This window comes from Carassius auratus, chromosome 34 (assembly GCF_003368295.1).
Source record: "Carassius auratus strain Wakin chromosome 34, ASM336829v1, whole genome shotgun sequence".
NCBI lineage: Eukaryota > Metazoa > Chordata > Actinopteri > Cypriniformes > Cyprinidae > Carassius > Carassius auratus.
In genome coordinates this window covers 18,131,541-18,155,091 of record NC_039276.1, presented here as the reverse complement: position 1 = coordinate 18,155,091, position 23,551 = coordinate 18,131,541, and the positions used below count along the sequence as shown (strand labels likewise).

The 23,551-nt window shown below is 39.1% G+C and overlaps 2 protein-coding genes across 9 annotated transcripts in view; both read right to left on the bottom strand.

Moving 5' to 3' along the window:
• Positions 1 to 914: 914 nt before the first annotated feature.
• The window catches only part of LOC113053419 (poly [ADP-ribose] polymerase 4-like), a 26,808-nt gene continuing 4,171 nt past the window's right edge, over positions 915 to 23,551 (bottom strand). The window contains exons 1-35 of one of the 8 annotated variants that reach the window (XM_026218422.1): positions 14,567 to 14,674; positions 14,095 to 14,234; positions 13,450 to 13,645; positions 13,027 to 13,132; positions 12,826 to 12,904; positions 12,580 to 12,678; positions 12,305 to 12,463; positions 12,073 to 12,210; positions 11,809 to 11,967; positions 11,375 to 11,526; positions 11,146 to 11,277; positions 10,396 to 10,494; positions 10,095 to 10,278; positions 9,871 to 10,015; positions 8,833 to 8,975; positions 8,419 to 8,550; positions 8,244 to 8,330; positions 7,992 to 8,156; positions 7,859 to 7,902; positions 7,513 to 7,591; positions 7,283 to 7,420; positions 6,956 to 7,163; positions 6,767 to 6,837; positions 6,499 to 6,686; positions 6,310 to 6,409; positions 6,026 to 6,196; positions 5,679 to 5,759; positions 5,506 to 5,586; positions 5,314 to 5,409; positions 4,773 to 4,886; positions 3,842 to 4,670; positions 3,578 to 3,741; positions 3,387 to 3,489; positions 1,358 to 1,490; positions 915 to 1,276 (exon numbers count right to left, since the gene is read on the bottom strand). In XM_026218422.1, coding sequence (XP_026074207.1) covers positions 1,075 to 1,276; positions 1,358 to 1,490; positions 3,387 to 3,489; positions 3,578 to 3,741; positions 3,842 to 4,670; positions 4,773 to 4,886; positions 5,314 to 5,409; positions 5,506 to 5,586; positions 5,679 to 5,759; positions 6,026 to 6,196; positions 6,310 to 6,409; positions 6,499 to 6,686; positions 6,767 to 6,837; positions 6,956 to 7,163; positions 7,283 to 7,420; positions 7,513 to 7,591; positions 7,859 to 7,902; positions 7,992 to 8,156; positions 8,244 to 8,330; positions 8,419 to 8,550; positions 8,833 to 8,975; positions 9,871 to 10,015; positions 10,095 to 10,278; positions 10,396 to 10,494; positions 11,146 to 11,277; positions 11,375 to 11,526; positions 11,809 to 11,967; positions 12,073 to 12,210; positions 12,305 to 12,463; positions 12,580 to 12,678; positions 12,826 to 12,904; positions 13,027 to 13,132; positions 13,450 to 13,645; positions 14,095 to 14,220 — 5,103 coding nt within the window. In that variant the 5' untranslated portion in view covers positions 14,221 to 14,234; positions 14,567 to 14,674 and the 3' untranslated portion in view covers positions 915 to 1,074. Of the gene's footprint in view, positions 1,277 to 1,357; positions 1,491 to 3,386; positions 3,490 to 3,577; positions 3,742 to 3,841; positions 4,671 to 4,772; positions 4,887 to 5,313; positions 5,410 to 5,505; positions 5,587 to 5,678; positions 5,760 to 6,025; positions 6,197 to 6,309; positions 6,410 to 6,498; positions 6,687 to 6,766; positions 6,838 to 6,955; positions 7,164 to 7,282; positions 7,421 to 7,512; positions 7,592 to 7,858; positions 7,903 to 7,991; positions 8,157 to 8,243; positions 8,331 to 8,418; positions 8,551 to 8,832; positions 8,976 to 9,870; positions 10,016 to 10,094; positions 10,279 to 10,395; positions 10,495 to 11,145; positions 11,278 to 11,374; positions 11,527 to 11,808; positions 11,968 to 12,072; positions 12,211 to 12,304; positions 12,464 to 12,579; positions 12,679 to 12,825; positions 12,905 to 13,026; positions 13,133 to 13,449; positions 13,646 to 14,094; positions 14,235 to 14,566; positions 14,675 to 14,984; positions 15,826 to 15,907; positions 16,041 to 16,422; positions 16,526 to 16,613; positions 17,187 to 17,302; positions 17,417 to 17,843; positions 17,940 to 18,035; positions 18,117 to 18,216; positions 18,298 to 18,562; positions 18,734 to 18,846; positions 18,947 to 19,035; positions 19,224 to 19,303; positions 19,375 to 19,492; positions 19,701 to 19,819; positions 19,958 to 20,049; positions 20,129 to 20,395; positions 20,440 to 20,528; positions 20,694 to 20,780; positions 20,868 to 20,954; positions 21,087 to 21,369; positions 21,513 to 22,407; positions 22,553 to 22,646; positions 22,831 to 22,947; positions 23,047 to 23,551 lie in introns of those variants that run through there. The other 7 variants (XM_026218421.1, XM_026218420.1, XM_026218426.1 and 4 more) reach the window with 7 other exon arrangements.
• Positions 14,985 to 23,551, bottom strand: part of LOC113053421 (poly [ADP-ribose] polymerase 4-like) — a 27,730-nt gene continuing 19,163 nt past the window's right edge. Inside the window, exon 35 of the mRNA XM_026218434.1 lies at positions 14,985 to 15,604. The gene's annotated coding sequence lies outside the window, so the exon portion shown is untranslated. The remainder of the gene's footprint in view (positions 15,605 to 23,551) is intronic.

Sequence of the window (23,551 nt, the reverse complement as noted above, 5' to 3'; positions counted from 1 at the left end):
AATTTATATAAAGAGCTTGCTCAAGATGTGAGGCAAGAGGTCAGTGAGGAGTGATATAATTTGTTGCATTTCTTGCGTGCCCTTCTGAAATCAATTGTTAGGAGAATACTTTGAAGAGTTCTGAAAAAGTTTTACATTAATTTTACACAAATTACAAGTGGCTCTACAAAGTAATACCCACTGTATGACTGTAATGATTAACATATGTATGTTTACATGTTTACACCAAGTAAGAAACATTCTGTGACTGTCAAAATATACACCAGTACATGTATGATTGTTGTATTTGTATTTTCTGTAAAAATAAAAGAATCTAGTTCATTGATCAATTTATTCCATAATCCAAATCCAAAAACATGTTCATTTATTACCAATTATTTATTAAGAGGGTCATATGATGCTTCGTTCATTGTTTTGTGTATTTGGTGTAACCGAATATGTTGACATGCTTTAATGTTTTTATTATGTATAATAAATTAATGTATAATATATGTGTGTATTTAAATATACATAATAAATTCACACAGAACATAGACATATTATGCAAACAAAAACTTTTATTTTGTATGCAATTAATTACATTATCGTTTCACAGCACTGATATATATATATATATATATATATATATATATATATATATATATATATATATATATATATATATATATGGTGGCCTGTATTGTTTACTAGCATGTAATTCTCAAGACAAACATACTACAATTTATCTTTTAAATAAACAAAGTGTATTATGTTCTACAAAGTGTATCATAATGTGATGAACAAAAGCTGTTTTTTGTTTTGCTAGGACATCTGCGTGAACTTTTATTTTTATTTCAAATTATTTCTATCTATTAAAAATCACTCTCAGATCAGCTGGTTAAAAATTAACACATAACATTTCCAGAAAAGTTAGGTTAGTTTTGTTTAATTTATTTGTAAATGACATTTGGTTTGACATTTTGCAATGAAATTCAGACATTTTAAGTGTGACTGAAGTGTCCAACAGGGGCAGCGGTTCCGTAAAGCAGTCGCTTATTAATCGCAATACATCAAGTAAAGCAGCAACTCCAGTTTCTACATGACTGATACACCTGTACGTCTCTCCAGAACAGGTCTGAGTGGGGAATATGGGTGTGGAGAATCACAGCCCAGTAGTTGACGTGTAGATGATTCCCAATCCCAGCCGATCTCCAGCCTGCTACACACACACGGATACTGTCTGTCTGTCCGGCAGGCCCAGTCCACGGCCCTCTTCACTGCTTCCCAGTACATCGGTCTGAATGGAGAAGAGTACAAAGTCATGGGTCCAAAAATACAAGAGTAAATCACTGCGCTGCATGAGGACGTGAGCTGGTACCTGGGCTCCTGGGACTCTTTCAGCCGGAGGAGAGACTCGAGCAGCTGTCCCACTGCCAGCTTCTTCACCCGGATCAGCTGCAGCACCAGCAGAGTCGCCACCAGCCTCAGAATGTCAGCATGAGCCTTCACACCTGACACACAAAACATCTGACTGATTAACTGATTCACACTGACAAACTGTGCCTCAAAAATAAAGATTAGAATATTTGAAACTATATTCAGGTTCAGCCTGATGCATACTGCACTTTAAACAGGAAACACTTTCTCAGTCTAGAGAGCTTTACTGTGATTGGATGGTGTTACACAGTAAAGACACAGATGTTTTTCTCAGTCTGTCTGGAAACAGTTGTGTTCACAAGGTACATATGGCACCTACATGCCACATATGAACAAACTGTGATTGGTTGCTTTACGCAGGGGTGGTAAAAGTACTCAAAAGTTATACTCAAGTAAAAGTAGATGTATCTAAATAAAAAATGACTCCAGTAAAAGTAGAAAGTCCTCCATTCAAACATCACTTGAGTAAAAGTACAAAAGTATCCGATTTAAAACATACTTAAGTACCGAAAGTAAAAAGTAAATATTCAAATGAACTGTAAATATCAATAATTAAGCAGATCAGTTGTTTTGGGAGTGATATGCAGTGTTTTAATTGAACAAATGATGAGATTAGATACTTAAGAATTTGTTAGATTTACAATCAAGAGACAATGAAGAACCTTATCGCAGTATAGGGATTGAACTTCCAATAGAGATGTTCCATAACATCATAGCTGCATCAAACAGAAGATGTGCAAGATACAAGGTAAGACTGTTTCAGAATATCAATGAGGAAGAACCACCTCTTTAAAGAATTAGTTCTCCCAAAAATGAAAATTCTGTAATTCGCATTTTTATGGGCTAAATATCATGTTATTGGTATTGGTCGCTTCGACCTGCGGACATGAAAAACAACCACAGACTTGGCAACACTGGTTGGCATATACTACACAGATAATAATTCACTGACAATCTACACAAAATCGATTTTTTTTCTCGATTTTGAAAGCGATTTTGTGTTAGTTGTCGGAAGACTACGGCTCTGTGTAGTAACTGCCGCTCCACCTGAACCAGTGTTGCCAAGTCTGTGGTTGTTTTTCATGTCCGCCGGTCGAAGAAACCCCAATCCCAATTACTTGATATTTAGCGCCTAAAATGTAAATTTTATCAAGGCAACCCTTCCAATAAACATATATTTTAACCCCGGGAAGCAATTTTTATCGGGGAACCTCCTGGAAATGCGTTTTTGGCTATTTTGGACTAGTTTTGAGAAGCAACTGGTCAGGATTTGTTGTGAAAACCTGGCGACCCTGATCTGAACGCATGTGCTGGAAATATATACTACTAATTACAGGAGCGTTACTGATGAGATGAGCATGAAAATCGCATTCGATTTTTTGCACAGCCCTACTGAAATTTAATTCACCCGTGGCAGGCAAAGAAGACATCTCAGCCAATAAGAATCTCCCTTGACTTCAGTGAATTCAAACATATCCTTGAGATATGGCCATGGGTGATCCCTGTCGGGAATCTCGGGATCATTGCGGGCAGCAAGAGCTGCACTATCACCTATTTTAGCGGTCATCTTCCATATTGAACTAACTGCTGTGTGAGCGTATGTTGGCAAAGAACTCGCGAAGTCACGCGTTCTTTTTTTTCAAAAGAAAACCAAATTTTTCATTGGTTTGTAAAATCAGTGTAATAAATACTTGAAGCATGGGGAAATGTATCGGAGTAAAAAGTAAACTTCGTCTTTAATAAAGTAGTAGAGTAAAAGTGAAAGTAGATGCAAATAAAACATACTCAAGTAAAGTACAAATCCCCGAAAAAAATACTTAAGTAAAGTAGCAAAGTATTTTTACTTCGTTACTTACCACCACTGGCTTTATGTGTCAGTCAGGTGTCTCTTCCTGTCTAAATGAGTGGTTCTTGTTGAGAATAATCTGCAATATGGACCAGACCAGAAACAAGCATGTAAAAAATCTTACCAAAAGAGCGGATGCCTTTCTCCTTAAGGAAGACATTGGCAAAAAAGTCTATGTCCAGGTTGAGGAAGCTGCTCAGCCTGTCAGTGCACTCCCAGTATCCATCCTGTATCCAAACACAACGGATATGTTCAAATTCCCTCAAACATTTACATACTGTATATAATCTAGTGTTTTAAATCATGTGTAAACACCTCATGCTGAAGGTCAAACAGCTCATTCCAGGCCACTGTGTCAGATTTCCTTCTCAGTTTTGACAAAGTGTCTTGAGGTTGTGAAAAACGTTGTGCCAAGCAAGTCATTGTTTTTTTTTTCCAATATCGAGAAGTGTCAAACTCGAGAGAGAAACTGTCTGCAGCTTCATGAGAAATGGCACAAAGAATGGAAAATGTTTTAATCCATCTGAACAATGATCACAGAGGAAACCCCATCAGCCTCATCAATCAGAGTCAACTTACCAGGCGCAGCACTCAGAGAATTAATACATATCAGTTTCTTCCTTAGTTCCGCCTCTAGCATCACTTCTTGTTGCTGTTGTGCTTGTTGTTGAGGAGGTGCTTCAAAGAAATCTTCATCTGATGAGCAACACCAATTCAGAGACTCACTCAAAAGACTGGGGGTTCTTCTGGAGTCTCTAAATGTAGGGGGAAAGTGCAACTGAGAAGAATTTGAGCGGACAGCAGCTATCAAGCTTGGAGGAGGAGGAGGAGAAGGTGACGGGGGGGTCCTGAACATGGACCGTGTGAAATCAAGAGGAGTAGAATCAGGAGAACCTGCAAACTGTATGACATGTGCACTGCTGGCATTTAAAATGGGACGTCTTTCACATATGGATCTAGTACTTTGCACACTGGGACCAACAGGAGGAACGCTGTCATCTCTGGACAAATAATCTGATGATGCAGATATATGAGAATACTGATGGAAATTAGGCACCGAGGCATTTTCGTAAAAGGGACGCTCGTCACTCATGGAGGAATAACAAGCAGGCATTACGGCAGCGTGAAGGGGAGGCCTGTCACTCATGGAGGAAGAAATGGACTTAAAGGTCGGAGTGGCAGCCCAGCTATAGGGAGGCTCTGGAGCAGTTAAACAACAGTGGTCACCTGCGATGGCAAGGCCACTGTAAGGCTCTGCCGACCCTTCTAGAAAATAATCACTAGATCCCACAGCCTCCTCCATTTCACAATTATCATAAGATATTTCATTCCAAATGCATTCTTCCATGTAATCCCCATGCAAATAATTATAGGAGGAGCTACTACTGGACAATTCTTCTGATTCCATCTGTAAAAAAAAAAAAAATAATAATTAAATGCATTGTTTTGAATACATTACATGGTGCTACATTTATATGACAAAAGTTGTAAAAGACCATTTTGTTGTTACCCATACATCTTTCGGCTTCTCTTTAGTCCAGCCCATGTATGGTAAAATATCCACATCCTCTTCTGATATGATTTTGGGAATATCTGTGAATCCAGTGTCAAGCTCATTCTGGTCCTGCAAAGAGCAACTGAGGTTACAGAAGTCATTCAGTTTGATTTTTATATTTCACACTTTAGTAGAAGTTGAGGGACATCGTCAAGGCCAAAACAATGTTGGTATTTTTTATTTATCAGCATTGGTAAAACCTTTCCCCCACTTAGCCATTAAGTGTCATAAGTCAGAAAATGCAATTCTCAATGTGCACGGATCTTTTTATTTTGTTTTAATTTTAAATTATTTATTTATAAACAACATTTTCATTAACATTTTGTTGAAATAATATATTTTGATTATAAATATTTAATTGGATTTGTGCCTTAGCCTTTTTTGGGTAAATCTGTAAATAAATATGTAAAAATATAGTTTTCATTCATTTTTATTTTGTAATATATGTTCAAGGAATGATCTGAACACATAATCCTTAAATTAGCAGTAATCATACCCTCTCTTCAATTGCGACAAAACTTGTGAACTGGGACAAGATGGAGAACTCTTTACTGAGCTCAATGATGTAGGACTTCAGCTCTGCTTTCTTCCCCTGATAGAAAAGAGAAAAAAGACAGCAAGTTAAGTTCTTCTGTTAGAAAATCTGACAGTTATATAAAAATGACCATTATGTAGCCAAATATTGTACCTCGTGTTCTGCCTCACTGTTGCCTAGAATGCCATCTTCATAGTCTCTGATGATCGCTCTTGCTGTTAACTTGTGAAGGAACTACACACACACACACACACACACACACTTCTAACTCCTGATGAATAACTGATGAGGTTTCAGATTATATGAAGTATTTAATGCTGACTCACGGTTCCTTTTGTCTTTTGTAGTTCTGTGGTGGAAACCATGGTTTTGATCTCTTGTCCACTCAAATCACCAAACAGTGTTGCCTAAACGAGTAAATAGTACACAATTCAAAACAATAAATATACAAATAACTGTTTAATTCAGTCTTTATAGTGTATTACACACAGTATATTGATTGAAATGACAATTGAGATTTAGATTTAAGATTTTATTATTTATACAGCTGTACATTATTTCTAATTTAAATAATCAAGGTGTTTTCCATACTGCTTGTCAATAAATGAACACAAAGAAGAATATTTAATCATCTTTACTTATATGCACTAATATAACAGTACAGTGTGTGTACCTGAGTGCAGTGAGGCACAAAGCCGTACACCAGAGAGTGACAGTCACTGAAGAGGGCGTGAAGCTGTGAAGGGGCTTGAACAGGACGGGGCGCTGTGGGACTAAACTGCTGCCACTTCACTGCCACTGATCTGCAGCCTGGAGACTCCATACGCTCAACCTGAGCACGCACCTGAAATTACCCACAAATGTCTTCAACTCAAGCCTCAGACTGGCCCATATTGCAAAGATTATCTTTCCTTTTAAGTTATTAAAAAAACTAAACAAATAAAGAGCGTTACTCACCTTCTCTGTCCAAGTGTGTTTCGTCTTTGTGTCAAAAAATTCATATGTTCCTCCACCTGCCTGAGCCAAAGCTCTGAGCATATGACGATTGGCTGTCAAGCTAGACAAACACAAACACAATCAAACTGTAGGTTCAGAAATTCATTTGAAGTGAAGGAGAAAAATAAAGGGATTTGTTTAAAGGCAGACCTGAGTCCGCAGGTGAAGAGACGCGTGTGGCAGGAGTTTTCTCGGACCAGCTGTAGGGTCAGAGGCTGGTTCTGAACATGTCCATCAGAGAGCAGCAGGATGTTCCTCACGCCCCGGCAGGGAGGCAGCAGACTCAGGATCCGGAGAGGCCGCCACAGATCAGTGCTGCCACCAGAGCCGCTACACGACTGAAGAGAGGGAAAATGCAATGAGACGCAAAGGAACTGAGATTCAGAACCATCTTTAACCATTTTTAAACATTCCTCACCATAATAAACTTTCTGGCTGCTTCAGTTGCCTCAAATAAAGGCACTGGTGCAGGAAACGCTTCCTTGTAATCTGTAAAAACACACATTTACCCACAATGCTTCACCCTGATCACAAGAATAATAGAGAAATGAAAATGTCCACGTGATGCTCGATAAAACAAAATCAGATAGTTTCAGTGAGCACTAACCAGTGCTGAAAGAGATGATGTTGATCTTCAGTGAGTGGTCCAGAGATTTGAGGGCTTGAAGGGCAATCCTGCGAGCGTTTAGCATGGCGTCTCCCCGCATGGACTTGGAGGAGTCCAGTAGAATGACCACATCGCTCACACTGGACGGACCTCCAGAGCTGGACACCCCGATTGACTTAAAGTCAGGATAAAACACCAGCATGCAGGCCTGCAGAGATCAGATCAGAATCAGTCTTCATTATTGTCACGCTGCGTAAGATTTTTGTCTGCAATATGCTGATAAATATCCAAGACACAGAAAAACAGATTAAAATCAGATTTCTTTACCTGACTATCTTTATCCGGATGGTTCTCGACCCACATCCTGGGCATGTGGATATTAGAAAGACTGAAGGACACCTGTAACCCTTCAGATCCCAGAGTCTGTCCCGGTAACGTGCTGATCACTGCCTTACAGTCTGTCCTCTGAGTGGAGAAAACACTAAAACTGTTAATATGGTTCACAAACGATTGTTTCTTTTACTTCAGAAAATACAGTATTTAGTCAAATTAATAACCTTGGTTTTGATGCGGTGTGAAGAGCTCAAGTTGATGATCTCATAAGGCATTTCAATTGACATAGACAGAGAAAACTCTCTGAAGAAAGAGAGAGGGAACAAATCAAAGAGAGTTAAAACAACCCTGTGCCTTATTTAGTGACCATCCACAGTTCAACTAGACCAGGTGCTACTGTATATAAAGCATGATGTTATAAAGGTTAAAGGTTAAGTGTTAAATGATTTTAAAAGATGTGACATGCTACATTAAATAATTGTCTTCTATATTGTTACTCATCAGCAGATGCAGTTTTAGTGAATCTTTAGTGAATTTCTCTGTGATTTCTCCAGCGTTTGAGATTCTCACCCCTCTGACTGAAGCTCCGTCACACCAATCTTTTCAACAGTTGCCTGAAATGCAACACAACTGTCAGTCAAAACACTGCAACAATCATCAGGCCAAACAGGATGTTAAACAGAGTGACAAAGGCCCATCATACCTGAGTTGTCTGATTAAGGGCGGCGCTCTGTTGCCATGGTGCCACGCTGCCGGACAGTGAGAAGATTATAGAGCCTGATCTGACCAGCAGCTCAGTGATGAACGTCACTTTGATCAGAACTGTGGCTCCAGGAGGAAGATTCCCCACACTGATAGTAAATACATCCTGTCTCACAGAAACACATGACCTTAAAGAAGCTTTCTGATACATTTTCACACATACGTCAGCTCCGGATCAGTTACAGTAACTCACAGGTGCATCCTGGTCCATCAGGTAGGCTCCATGGCCTTTCTCTATGGCTTGCTTGTACTCCTTACGAGCCTGCTCTTTTTCCTTTACCTACAGGACAAAAAGATCCATAAAAAAATTGATGAGAAAGAGGTTAAAAAGCAGAGATTTTATTTGATAAATTCTGAATGATTTGCACCTTTCCAATGACGTGTTTTCCATTGATAAAGGCTTCAAATCCACACACTGCTGCCGTCTCCTCCAGTGGAAAGACATACTTTGCTTCAATGGGAACAGCACTCTGGTTTGTGTAGGTCTGAAAAATGATGACCTGGTAAAAGTGGAGACAAAGTTACGGTTGTGATTTGAAATTATAATTCATTGTTCTGGTCTACATAGAATTTCATTATCTGTCTTTTAGTTTGTTAATTCTGTTGCATCTTATTTCTTCCCATGTCTTTTTTTTCCAGTAGTCGCTGCCTTGTTCTAGTTTCAGTTTATTAGGTTTGATTACCCATCTTGTACTTCTATATGTGAAGAAGTCCTTTATCTCGCTCATTTCTCAACATTTCTTTTAAATTCCACACCGCAGTCCACTGCTGTAGCATCATACCTGACACAGCAGGTCCATCAGCTTGCACTTCACATTGACAGCCTGTAGAGGAAGTTTCTGACCACTGCTGTCCAGCAAACCTGCGTTCATCTCCTCTAGAGGATTCTTAGTGGACTCCAATCCCTCACCGTCATCACTGGACACTAAAAACACACAATCACACAAAACCACTGCTTTTATCCAAAGCGACTTAGTTACTTTTATCCAAAGTGTTCCTGTAGTTCAAGTGGTAGAGCACAGGAGGGCATTACAATAGTCCAGTCTGGAGAGAACAAGAGCTTGGACAAGAAGTTGTGTAGCTTGCTCTGACAGGAAGGGTCTAATCTTCCTAATGTTATATAGGGCATATTTGCAGGACCGGGTCGTTTTAGCAATATGGTCTGTTAAGCTTAATGATCGATCACAACTAGGTTTCTGGCTGTCCTGGAGTTATGGTTGACGAACCCAGCTGTATAGAGTAGTTGTGATGAAACGATGAGTTTGCTAGAACCACCAGCAGTTCTGTCTTAGTAAGGTTAAGCTGAAGTTGATGGTCTTTCATCCAGCTAAAAATGTCACTCAGACAGGCTGCAATGTGAGCAGCTACCGTCGGATCATCTGGTTGAAATGAGAAGTAGAGTTAAGTGTCATCAGCTTAGCAGTGATAGGAAAAGCCATTCTTCTAAATGACAGATCATGATGACGTCATGTAGATGGAGAAGAGAAGTGGTCCAAGTACTGAGCCTTGAGGAACCCCAGTAGCAAGAAGTTGTGATTTAGAAACTTCACCACTCCAAGACACCCTGAAGGATCTATCTGAGAGGTAGGACTTAATATAGCAACAAACATTACAGCATTCACTTTTACAGAGCAACAGTTAAATGTTATTATTTAATACTCTTTTCTAAAATAGTTTGCTTTCCTTTAGCAAATATCAAGCAAATATATTGTAATTTATTAATCTGATCCTGGCACCATGCTGGCACCAAGGAGTCCTAATTCCTCCAAATATAAAAGCTGGTCTCTCTCAGCATGTCCTGTTCACTGGATGTTACTCACAGACATCAGCGGTTGTGTCCGTGATCTGCATGAGCTGAGTGTTAATATGAGGCTGGAACTCTTTTAACTCGTCCCCCTCCAGACTGTACTGAACCACATACTTCATTCTGATCTGCTCTGTGTTATAGACGACAAACTCATCATCCTGTCAAATATAAAAACACAAACGCAAGGGTCACATCAGATCAGATCACATCACATCAGAAAATGAGTAAGAAAAGCACCTCAAAGTCAGAGAGTCTGCTGGGAGAGCGGCGGACTCCGTGTACACTGTGACAGCCGTCAGGAGCGCAAGTCAAAGTGGTGTTTTTCTTCAGCAGGTCCTTACACCGACCCAACGCCACTTCACACACCAACAGCAGCCGAGAGCCGTCAGTTACACTGGGCTTGGAGTATTTCACACTAGTCCTTTAACACAGAGAACAAACTTACTGAGTGGATAAAATCTCCAGCTGTCATTAAAGTGATTCATATTATTTATTAATATGTAACATGAAGAGATGAGTAATGCTAAAGATAACTGACTTTAGAGAGTCACTGAAGTAGATTCCTCCTCCAAGATTACCGATATCCGTTCTCTCTATCCCATGCTGTTCAACTCCAACCCTGGGCAGCAGCAGACCTCTATAAAGAAGGTTTGAAAATATATATTCAATTAATTACACCATATGCTGATCAAATGACAATTAATCATATTTATATCAACCATTTTCTCAGAAAAGCTAAAAAATGAAAAAATAAAAGACTTTAAAAGAAAAAACTGAATAGACTTTACAAAAAGTAACTTTGTAAATTAGTAACTTAGTAACTTTCGCTCAATGTATAATCAAATATTATATATCGTTTTTTTTTTTTCATGATTGGTCTATTGTATTTTTTTTTTTTTTTGTATTCCTCATTTTCTTGATTGTTAAATTGAGATTAACTTGCCAAAATTCAGTGAAGTTAATATAAAAAAATAATAATAATAACAATTTAATAACACTGGTTAACGTCATCTTTAGCAAATCTCAAAATGTATGACCATTCATTTGTACATTACGTTCAGTTGTACATAAGTGTGTGGGACACTTAAATTCATATGGAGCATTAATTATAATTTATTTAGTTTTTAATATTAGCCAGAAGAAACATGGTTCAACCACAAGCACTGTCTGTCTTCACTTACTGCTCTATGGTACAGTATATATGGTATGTGACAGACACACTGTAGATGTGCGTTGTTTTGTCACTGCATGTAAAAAAAGTTTTTTATTTTTAAGAATGCGCTCTTACCGTGACAGTATTCCAACAAAGCTGCTGGAACTAGTGGAGTGGAGGAGGGGTTTAATTTTGCCTAAATCCTCCCTAAACATCTGAAGCTCCACCCCTCTGCTGACACGCAGTATCTGCTGAATCTGAACAGGCCTGTAATGGATACAAGATTAACACCATCATTTAAAGATGTGTTTTGACATATATTCATGTTTGAACTTCAGACCACAATCATCACAATCAAGCTGACCTGTCCTGAAGCAGTTGAGAGACAACATGAAACTCAGGGTTTTGTGGTGGAACAACCTCAATGCTGCACCTCAGAGCTCGATACTTTCCCAAAGACGAGAGCGAGGGGATTCCCAGAGTGGCCTCACTGACATTTACAATATCTCTGATCAGCTGGAGACCACAGAAGAGATAAAAGAGGAAAAAGGTAAAATCTGCACTGCTTTTTAAAAATCCAAATTCATCTACCAAAATCTTCAAGTATATAGGAATTTCATTCAGTATTTGACTATTATTAAAACTAGATAATCATTGTATTAGTTATTTCTTTTTCTTTTAAATCTGTGTGTTAATCAGTAATGATTTATCTATTTTTCAACTGGCTTGGCATACATCATTACACTCTGATCCTAAAATATATATAATAATTGATACTATAACTGATGTATGTGATACCTGACAAAGGTCTAGTTTCTGAGACACAAGCTTGTGTTTGGAAGGAGGGTCGATCATTCTGAGGGGTAGAAGAGTGTTGACCTCCTCCAGCAGGGCTTTGACTTCATCCTCTTTCTCCGTCTTTTGTGCCTGCAGTAACAATCCCTCCACCCTGCTCACCTGCAACAGCACAGAGCCAATAAACACAGCAGGAGCCATTAGACATACACCACTCCTGTCAGCGTCTTTACTGAGCTGTGTGTGGTTATCTAAGCTCATTCTCACATCATTGAGGCTGATTCTGGAGACAGGGACTGTCAGGATGTTATTAAGGGACCCGAGAGCTTCAGTCCAAACCAGCTCCACAAAGACACCAACTTCCTGTGATAATGTGCTGCAGTTCAGCTTCTCCTCCAACAGCAGCTGCAATCAAAAGAGTGAGCAATTATTTCACATTAAACACACGTTATACACATATCAAATGAATAAAATCAGATCTGCATTGTGTTTATTTAACCTGCTGCAGGCTGTAGGATGCCAAGCGCTCAATCTCAGGTGGAAGTGTGTGTGTCTTTGTGAATCCCTCTGTCTCCATCTCCTTCATCAGCTGCAGATATGCTTCCACTGCATCTTCAGACGTCACGCAGAACACAAGCTTGTCTTGAACCACAGCGGTCTATAGTGAGAAAAAAGCCATCACAGTCATCACAAGACAAATTCAGCATCTCCAGCACCATCTGTGACTCCAATCATAACAAGGTGAATTTTAAACAACATTCAGGTTCACCAAACCTCAGCTTCACGCAAGACTGAACACAACACACGATACTGCTGGCCTGCTCGGCCTTTGGCACTCTGCAGCTCCAAAACAGACAAAGCCTTGGGTTTGACCTGCAACACACAATCAAACACTTGCAGACATGAAAACACTTTCAAACAGTGGTGCAGTGCTGAAGGCTCATCATACCTTTTATTTATTTATGTTATTTTCTCCCCTGATGTCCACTAATAATGTTAATGTGACTGATGCTCACTCACCCTCTCAGAAACCGAATACTTGGCTACTTGAAAATAAGAAGGAAATTCAGGCAGGCCATGGTCGCCTTCTTTATAAACTCTGCATTGAGTAAATAAAAAGATACAGTCAGGTAAAAAAGCACATCTTAACAGGACAAGTGCTGTTGAAACTGATAAAAAAGTTGAATAAACTCTGAGACTGACAAAAAAACAAGAGCGCACCTGAACCTGTCAGGACGGGGTCCACCCTTCTCAAGCTCAGTCTTTGTGATTTCAGTGTGACCTTTGAACTTCTCTTTTTCTAGTTTGTGTGTCGACACCTTAACTTCTTTATAGTGAAAAAAAAACATGAGCTCAACCTTGCAATAGAGATAAATTGTTAAATCTCACTTTTATAACCCAAATATAAAATCAAAAACATTTCTCAACAAAAATGCACTGCAACACAAGCAGAAACATACACAAATACAGAAAAAACACACCCACTGTGAGCAAATAAATCTAATCTGGCTGTGACACTTCCATCTGTCAATCCACCTCTTTTAACATCTGATGTAAGTAAATCTTACAGTATCACTCGAGACAAACATCTGTTTTAACAAAGAAAGAAGAGAATTACTTAAACGAGGAACAAGAAAGTCCTACCTGAACGGGGAAGGAGTTGAGGGCCGGGATACGCCAGCTGTGGGGCCAAATCATGCTCCGTCAAAGGCAGGAGATGCCCTTGGTCCAGACAGCTCCACACATACTGCGTCCCGACCACTGGGATCTGGAGCTTCTGGATGCTGCGCTGCCGGTTACTGCTCAGGTCATTCACACTGCTAGTGACTACAAAAGAGCACTGGAGGAGATAAACGGAGGTCAGAAGATTCACTAAAGCTCTTTAGTGACTCAATAGGACCAAAGAACACTTGTTACCTACTTTACGCATTATACAGTAAAGCATAAAATTCAGCTACATCTACATTACAACATAAAATTAGTCAAGCATTAGAGTAGTTACTTCATCACTTTACTTCACCAGAAGTAAAAAAAACAATTGTTCTCAGCGGCTGGCAATAATATGCATCTAGTCTCTGGATTATAAATGTTGCTGTTGTATTTTTAACTATTTTTATTGAATAGTATCAGAGGGTTCAACAAACCAAATGTTTGTAAATAGTGTAAATGTCATTTAAAACCCAACTCTTTATCTACATGTAAACAAACACTCAGAGTAGCTGCTCTTTTAGTTTTGATGATAACACAAAAAAAGAAAGATGTTGCGTAACAGTAAAAATGAACAGACACCTCCTTGATGATGAAATATGAGATGTTTCCTCCATTCTCCAGAAGAGCTAGTCTCAGTTTATTCTTCTCTTTAAAAGGCAGATTTTTGACATCTAACACCACAGTACAGTTTTCAAACACTGTCATGGTGCCAGCAGTATCTGCAGATGTAGAGAAAAGCGATAGAAAGACAAAGAAAAACTGCAATGAATCCTACAGTAAACAATAATCACTGGAAAACTACAAAAATAATATGTTTTCTATTAGTAAGTATCAACAGAAACACTCGAGTAAACTCATGGACTATTCATTAAACAAATCAGATTTATGCACATTATTTATATTGACACACGCTTAAATCATGTTACATTTCTCAAGTTACAATCTTTCTGCTGATAGAAAGTAGTTAAACAGACAATAATAATCCAAATCCAGCTGCAGTATTTCTCTCGCTAATGTTGTCATGTCATTATCAGACAGAAGAACATCTTACCGAGGACAAAGTCAGAGTCGAGTGAAAAGTTTAGATTTGAAGAAAATACTGTTAAAGAAGGCGTAAATAATCTGCACTGAAGAGTTTAAGGAGTTCTTCCTGACTCATGTTTACAGTAAAGACACGCCTCCATTCCTCCCTGAGATACAAACATTAGACGGGCTCCATCCAGTGGACCAAACTGTCCTCACGTGGGGGAAAAAAACCTGGAGAGAATTTGATTGGAGAAACAATTATTGATTAAATCCGGTGACCAAAGTCTGATGTCTTTTTCACATTGTGAGAGTTGAATAAAAGAAAAATACAACCGCGTTTGATGGAGCTCTTGCTCCAATCACAGTTTTGTTATCACCGACTCACCGTGACATTTTTATGACTGATGAAATAGTCAGAAAATGTACAGCCCAGTCCATACAGGTTTTTTTTTACGCATATTTATTTGAAATATATTTGAAACTGTGCCAATCTCTAATACAAAACCATAAATGTCACCAATATTTAAAATATAGAGTAGTTTCGATATATTTGATAACTGCTCTCATCTGCAACAGTGTGTGTGTGTGTGTGTGTGTGTGTGACGATTACAGAACAGAAGACATTCTGTGAACGGTTGTCCTTGAGATGCTAATATTTTTTACTGTAACAATATATTTATCTTTATTTTATTTAGTTTATTTTAAAAAGACAGCACATGCAGTAAAACAGTAAAACATTTCACAACTAAAATTAAATTTTTATGATAAAACAACATACAGCATCATAATCATAGTTAATGTAATGAACATCAGTGTGAATTTGAGGAGAAATGACTTCAAATGGCCACTAAAAATCACATTGACAATTGTCTGAACAAAATAGTTCAGAAAAAAAAGTTCTAGCAAAAAGGGCACTTTTTTATCTTTTCTTTTAAATGCAATGACATTCAAGCATCTTATTAAGTTCAGGTGTCCAAATATAATTTTCAGTCTCATAAAGACATTTATTAAGCAAGCAATATTAGGCAAACTGCAAAGTGAAGCAGCAACTGTCAATGAAGAGGGAAGTGTCTGTCCAGTTTCTACATGACTGATACACCTGTACGTCTCTCCAGAACAGGTCTGAGTGGGGAATATGGGTGTGGAGAATCACAGCCCAGTAGTTGACGTGTAGATGATTCCCAATCCCAGCCGATCTCCAGCCTGCTGCACACACACGGATACTGTCTGTCTGTCCGGCAGGCCCAGTCCACGGCCCTCTTCACTGCTTCCCAGTACATCGGTCTGAATGGAGAAGAGTACAAAGTCATGGACACCAAAAATACAAGAGTAAATCAATGCGCTGCATGAGGACGTGAGCTGGTACCTGGGCTCCTGGGACTCTTTCAGCCGGAGGAGAGACTCGAGCAGCTGTCCCACTGCCAGCTTCTTCACCCGGATCAGCTGCAGCACCAGCAGAGTCGCCACCAGCCTCAGAATGTCAGCATGAGCCTTCACACCTGACACACAAAACATCTGACTGATTAACTGATTCACACTGACAAACTGAGCCTCAAAAATAAAGATTAGATTATTTGAAACTATATTCAGATTCAGCCTGATGCATACTGCACTTTAAACAGGAAAGCACTTTCTCAGTCTAGAGAGCTTTACTGTGATTGGATGGTGTTACACAGTAAAGGCACAGGTGTTTTTCTCAGTCTGTCTGGAAACAGTTGTGCTCACAAGGTACATATGGCACCTACATGTCACATATAAACAAACTGTGATTGGTTGCTTTACGTGTCAGTCAGGTGTCTCTTCCTGTCTAAATGAGCGGTTCTTGTAGAGAATAATCTGCAATATGGACCAGACCAGAAACAAGCATGTAAAACATCTTACCAAAAGAACGGATGCCTTTCTCCCTAAGGAAGACATTGGCAAAAAAGTCTATGTCCAGGTTGAGGAAGCTGCTCAGCCTGTCAGTGCACTCCCAGTATCCATCCTGTATCCAAACACAACGCATATGTTTAAATCCCCTCAAACATTTACATACTGTATATAATCTAGTGTTTTAAATCATGTGTAAACACCTCATGCTGAAGGTCAAACAGCTCATTCCAGGCCACTGTGTCAGATTTCCTTCTCAGTTTTGACAAAGTGTCTTGAGGTTGTGAAAAACGTTGTGGCAAGCGTGCCTTTCCTCTTTTCCTATATAAATAACACTCTGAGGTAGTATCGTAAAAGGGATGCTCCTCAATCCTGGAGGAATAACAAACAGGCATTACACCAGCGTGAATGGGAAGCCTGTCCCTCATAGGGTAAGCCCGGCGACGGGGAGCCTTTGTCTTATGGCCCCTGTAAGGTTCTGGAGTGGAAATACCAAACTCATCCAAATCTGGAAAATCCTTGTGTGAGCCTATGAAACCGAAAGTGCTCCTATCAGAATGAGGAGGACTCTGGATGGTACAAGTAGCATAACATAATGGCTGAGGGACAGGTGGTTCTGCAGACCCTTCTAGAAAATAATCATTAGATCCCACAGCCTCCTCCATTTCGTAATGATCCATTTCAAAAGATATTTCATTCCAGATGCATTCTTCCATGTAATCCTTATCCAAAACATGATACGAGGAGCTGCTACTGGACAATTCTTTTGATTCTATCTGAAAAAAAATAAATAAAATACAAATAAATATATATATTAAATGCATTGTTGTGAATACATTACATGGTGCTACATTTATATGACAAAAGTTGTAAAAGACCATTTTGTTGTTACCCTTACATCTTTCAGCTTCTCTTTAGTCCAGCCCATGTATGGTAAAATATCCACATCCTCTTCTGATATGATTTTGGGAATATCTGTGAATCCAGTGTCAAGCTCATTCTGGTCCTGCAAAGAGCAACTGAGGTTACAGAAGTCATTCAGTTTGATTTTTATATTTCACACTTTAGTAGAAGTTGAGTGACATCGTCAAGGCCAAAACAATGTTGGTATTTTTTATTTATCAGCATTGGTAATACATTTCCCCCACTTGGCCATTAAGTGTCATAAGTCAGAAAATGCAATTCTCATTGTGCACGGATCTTTTTATTCTGTTTTAATTTTAAATTATTTATTTATAAACAACATTTTCATTAACATTTTGTTGAAATAATATATTTTGATTATAAATATTTAATTGGATTTGTGCCTTTGCCTTTTTTGGGTAAATTTGTAAATAAATATGTAAAAATATAGTTTTCATTCATTTTTATTTTGTAATATATGTTCAAGGAATGATCTGAACACATAATCCTTAAATTAGCAGTAATCGTACCCTCTCTTCAATGGCGACAAAACTTGTGAACTGGGACAAGATGGAGAACTCTTTACTGAGCTCAATGATGTAGGACTTCAGCTCTGCTTTCTTCCCCTGATAGAAAAGAGAAAAAAGACAGCAAGTTAAGTTCTTCTGTTAGAAAATCTGACAGTTATAAAAAAATGACCATTGTTTAGCCAAATATTGTACCTCGTGTTCTGCCTCACTGTTGCCTAGAATGCCATCTTCATAGTCTCTGATGATCGCTCTTGCTGTTAACTTGTGAAGGAACTACACACACACACACACACACACACACACACACACTTCTAACTCCTGATGAATAACTGATGATGTTTCAGATTATATGAAGTATTTAATGCTGACTCACGGTTCCTTTTGTCTTTTGTAGTTCTGTGGTGGAAACCATGGTTTTGATCTCTTGTCCACTCAAATCACCAAACAGTGTTGCCTAAACGAGTAAATAGTACACAATTCAAAACAATAAATATACAAATAACTGTTTAATTCAGTCTTTATAGTGTATTACACACAGTATATTGATTGAAATGACAATTGAGATTTAGATTTAAGATTTAATTATTTATACAGCTGTACATTATTTCTAATTTAAATAATCAAGGTGTTTCCATATTGCTTGTCCATAAATGAACACAAAGAAGAATATTTAATCATCTTTACTTATATGCACTAATATAACAGTACAGTGTGTGTACCTGAGTGCAGTGAGGCACAAAGCCGTACACCAGAGAGTGACAGTCACTGAAGAGGGCGTGAAGCTGTGAAGGGGCTTGAACAGGACGGGGCGCTGTGGGACTAAACTGCTGCCACTTCACTGCCACTGATCTGCAGCCTGGAGACTCCATACGCTCAACCTGAGCACGCACCTGAAATTACCCACAAATGTCTTCAACTCAAGCCTCAGACTGGCCCATATTGCAAAGATTATCTTTCCTTTTAAGTTATTAAAAAAACTAAACAAATAAAGAGCGTTACTCACCTTCTCTGTCCAAGTGTGTTTCATCTTTGTGTCAAAAAATTCATATGTTCCTCCACCTGCCTGAGCCAAAGCTCTGAGCATATGACGATTGGCTGTCAAGCTAGACAAACACAAACACAATCAAACTGTAGGTTCAGAAATTCATTGGAAGTGAAGGAGAAAAATAAAGGGATTTGTTTAAAGGCAGACCTGAGTCCGCAGGTGAAGAGGCGCGTGTGGCAGGAGTTTTCTCGGACCAGCTGTAGGGTCAGAGGCTGGTTCTGAACATGTCCATCAGAGAGCAGCAGGATGTTCCTCACGCCCCGGCAGGGAGGCAGCAGACTCAGGATCCGGAGAGGCCGCCACAGATCAGTGCTGCCACCAGAGCCGCTACACGACTGAAGAGAGGGAAAATGCAATGAGACGCAAAGGAACTGAGATTCAGAACCATCTTTAATAATTTTTAAACATTCCTCACCATAATAAACTTTCTGGCTGCTTCAGATGCCTCAAATAAAGGCAATGGTGCAGGAAACGCTTCCTTGTAATCTGTAAAAACACACATTTACCCACAATGCTTCACTCTGATCACAAGAATAATAGAGAAATGAAAATGTCCACTTGATGCTCGATAAAACAAAATCAGATAGTTTCAGTGAGCACTAACCAGTGCTGAAAGAGATGATGTTGATCTTCAGTGAGTGGTCCAGAGATTTGAGGACTTGAAGGGCAATCCTGCGAGCGTTTAGCATGGCGTCTCCCCGCATGGACTTGGAGGAGTCCAGTAGAATGACCACATCGCTCACACTGGACGGACCTCCAGAGCTGGACACCCCGATTGACTTAAAGTCAGGATAAAACACCAGCATGCAGGCCTGCAGAGATCAGATCAGAATCAGTCTTCATTATTGTCACGCTGCGTAAGATTTTTGTCTGCAATATGCTGATAAATATCCAAGACACAGAAAAACAGATTAAAATCAGATTTCTTTACCTGACTATCTTTATCCGGACGGTTCTCGACCCACATCCTGGGCATGTGGATATTAGAAAGACTGAAGGACACCTGTAACCCTTCAGATCCCAGAGTCTGTCCCGGTAACGTGCTGATCACTGCCTTACAGTCTGTCCTCTGAGTGGAGAAAACACTAAAACTGTTAATATGGGTCACAAATGATTGTTTCTTTCACTTCAGAAAATACAGTATTTAGTCAAATTAATAACCTTGGTTTTGATGCGGTGTGAAGAGCTCAAGTTGATGATCTCATAAGGCATTTCAATTGACATAGACAGAGAAAACTCTCTGAAGAAAGAGAGAAGGAACAAATCAAAGAGAGTTACAACAACCCTGTGCCTTATTTAGTGACCATCCACAGTTCAACTAGACCAGGTGCTACTGTATATAAAGCATGATGTTATAAAGGTTAAAGGTTAAGTGTTAAATGATTTTAAAAGATGTGACATGCTACATTAAATAATTGTCTTCTATATTGTTACTCATCAGCAGATGCAGTTTTAGTAAATCTTTAGTGAATTTCTCTGTGATTTCTCCAGCGTTTGAGATTCTCACCCCTCTGACTGAAGCTCCGTCACACCAATCTTTTCAACAGTTGCCTGAAATGCAACACAACTGTCAGTCAAAACACTGCAACAATCATCAGGCCAAACAGGATTTTAAACAGAGTGACAAAGGCCCATCATACCTGAGTTGTCTGATTAAGGGCGGCGCTCTGTTGCCATGGTGCCACGCTGCCGGACAGTGAGAAGATTATAGAGCCTGATCTGACCAGCAGCTCAGTGATGAACGTCACTTTGATCAGAACTGTGGCTCCAGGAGGAAGATTCCCCACGCTGATAGTAAATACATCCTGTCTCACAGAAACACATGACCTTAAAGAAGCTTTCTGATACATTTTCACACATACGTCAGCTCCGGATCAGTTACAGTAACTCACAGGTGCATCCTGGTCCATCAGGTAGGCTCCATGGCCTTTCTCTATGGCTTGCTTGTACTCCTTACGAGCCTGCTCTTTTTCCTTTACCTACAGGAAAAAAAGGTCCATGAAAAATTGATGAGAAAGAGGTTAAAAAGCAGAGACTTTATTTGATAAATTCTGAATGATTTGCACCTTTCCAATGACGTGTTTTCCATTGATAAAGGCTTCAAATCCACACACTGCTGCCGTCTCCTCCAGTGGAAAGACATACTTTGCTTCAATGGGAACAGCACTCTGGTTTGTGTAGGTCTGAAAAATGATGACCTGGTAAAAGTGGAGACAAAGTTAGGGTTGTGATTTGAAATTATAATTCATTGTTCTGGTCTACATGGAATTTCATTATCTGTCTTTTAGTTTGTTAATTCTGTTGCTTCTAATTTCTTCCCATGTCTTTTTTTTCCCAGTAGTCCCTGCCTTGTTCTAGTTTCAGTTTATTAGGCTTGATTACCCATCTTGTACTTCTATATGTGAAGAAGTCCTTTATCTCGCTCATTTCTCAACATTTCTTTTAAATTCCACACCGCAGTCCACTGCTGTAGCATCATACCTGACACAGCAGGTCCATCAGCTTGCACTTCACATTGACAGCCTGTAGAGGAAGTTTCTGACCACTGCTGTCCAGCAAACCTGCGTTCATCTCCTCTAGAGGATTCTTAGTGGACTCCAAACCTTCAACATCATCACTGGACACTAAAAACACACAATCACACAAAACCACTGCTTTTATCCAAAGCGACTTAGTTACTTTTATCCAAAGTGTTCCAGTAGTTCAAGTGGTAGAGCACAGGAGGGCGTTACAATAGTCCAGTCTGGAGAGAACAAGAGCTTGGACAAGAAGTTGTGTAGCTTGCTCTGACAGGAAGGGTCTAATCTTCCTAATGTTATATAGGGCATATTTGCAGGACCGGGTCGTTTTAGCAATATGGTCTGTTAAGCTTAATGATTGATCACAACTAGGTTTCTGGCTGTCCTGGAGTTATGGTTGACAAACCCAGCTGTATCGAGTAGTTGTGATGAAATGATGAGTTTGCTAAAACCACAAGCAGTTCTGTCTTAGTAAGGTTAAGCTGAAGTTGATGGTCTTTCATCCAGCTAAAAATGTCACTCAGACAGGATGCAATGTGAGCAGCTACCGTCGGATCATCTGGTTGAAATGAGAAGGACAGTTAAGTGTCATCAGCTTAGCAGTGATAGGAAAAGCCATTCTTCTAAATGACAGATCATGATGACGTCATGTAGATGGAGAAGAGAAGTGGTCCAAGTACTGAGCCTTGAGGAACCCCAGTAGCAAGAAGTTGTGACTTAGAAACTTCACCCCTCCAAGACACCCTGAAGGATCTATCTGAGAGGTAGGACTTAATATAGCAACAAATATTACAGCATTCACTTTTACAGAGCAACAGTTAAATGTTATTATTTAATACTCTTTTCTAAAATAGTTTGCTTTCCTTTAGCAAATATCAAGCAAATATATTGTTATTTATTAATCTGATCCTGGCACCATGCTGGCACCAAGGAGTCCTAATTCCTCCAAATATAAAAGCTGGTCTCTCTCAGCATGTCCTGTTCACTGGATGTTACTCACAGACATCAGCGGTTGTGTCCGTGATCTGCATGAGCTGAGTGTTAATATGAGGCTGGAACTCTTTTAACTCGTCCCCCTCCAGACTGTACTGGACCACATACTTCATTCTGATCTGCTCTGTGTTATAGACAACAAACTCATCATCCTGTCAAATATAAAAACACAAACGCAAGAGTCACACCAGAGCCCAAAACACAAGCAGAATATTTAAGTACACAGAAAATGAGTAAGAAAAGCACCTCAAAGTCAGAGAGTCTGCTGGGAGAGCGGCGGACTCCGTGTACACTGTGACAGCCGTCAGGAGCGCAAGTCAAAGTGGTGTCTTTCTTCAGCAGGTCCTTACACCGACCCAACGCCACTTCACACACCAACAGCAGCCGAGAGCCGTCAGTTACACTGGGCTTGGAGTATTTCACACTAGTCCTTTAACACAGAGAACAAACTTACTGACTGGATAAAATCTCCAGCTGTCATTAAAGTGATTCATATTATTTATTAATATGTAACATGAAGAGATGAGTAATGCGAAAGATAACTGACTTTAGAGAGTCACTGAAGTAGATTCCTCCTCCAAGATTACCGATATCCGTTCTCTCGATCCCATGCTGTTCAACTCCAACCCTGGGCAGCAGCAGACCTCTATAAAGAAGGTTTGAAAATATATATTCAATTAATTACACCATATGCTGATCAAATGACAATTAATCATATTTATATCAACCGTTTTCTCAGAAAAGCTAAAAAATGAAAAAATAAAAGACTTTAAAAGAAAAAACTGAATAGACTTTACAAAAAGTAACTTTGTAAATTAGTAACTTAGTAACTTTTGCTCAATGTATAATCAAATATTATATATAGTTTTTTTTTTTTCATGATTGGTCTATTGTATTTTTTTTTTTTTTTTGTATTCCTCATTTTCTTGATTGTTAAATTGAGATTAACTTGCCAAAATTCAGTGAAGTTAATATTAAAAAATTATAATAATAACGATTTAATAACACTGGTTAACGTCATCTTTAGCAAATCTCAAAATGTATGACCATTCATTTGTACATTACGTTCAGTTGTACATAAGTGTGTGGGACACTTAAATTCATCTAGAGCATTAATTATAATTTATTTAGTTTTTAATATTAGCCAGAAG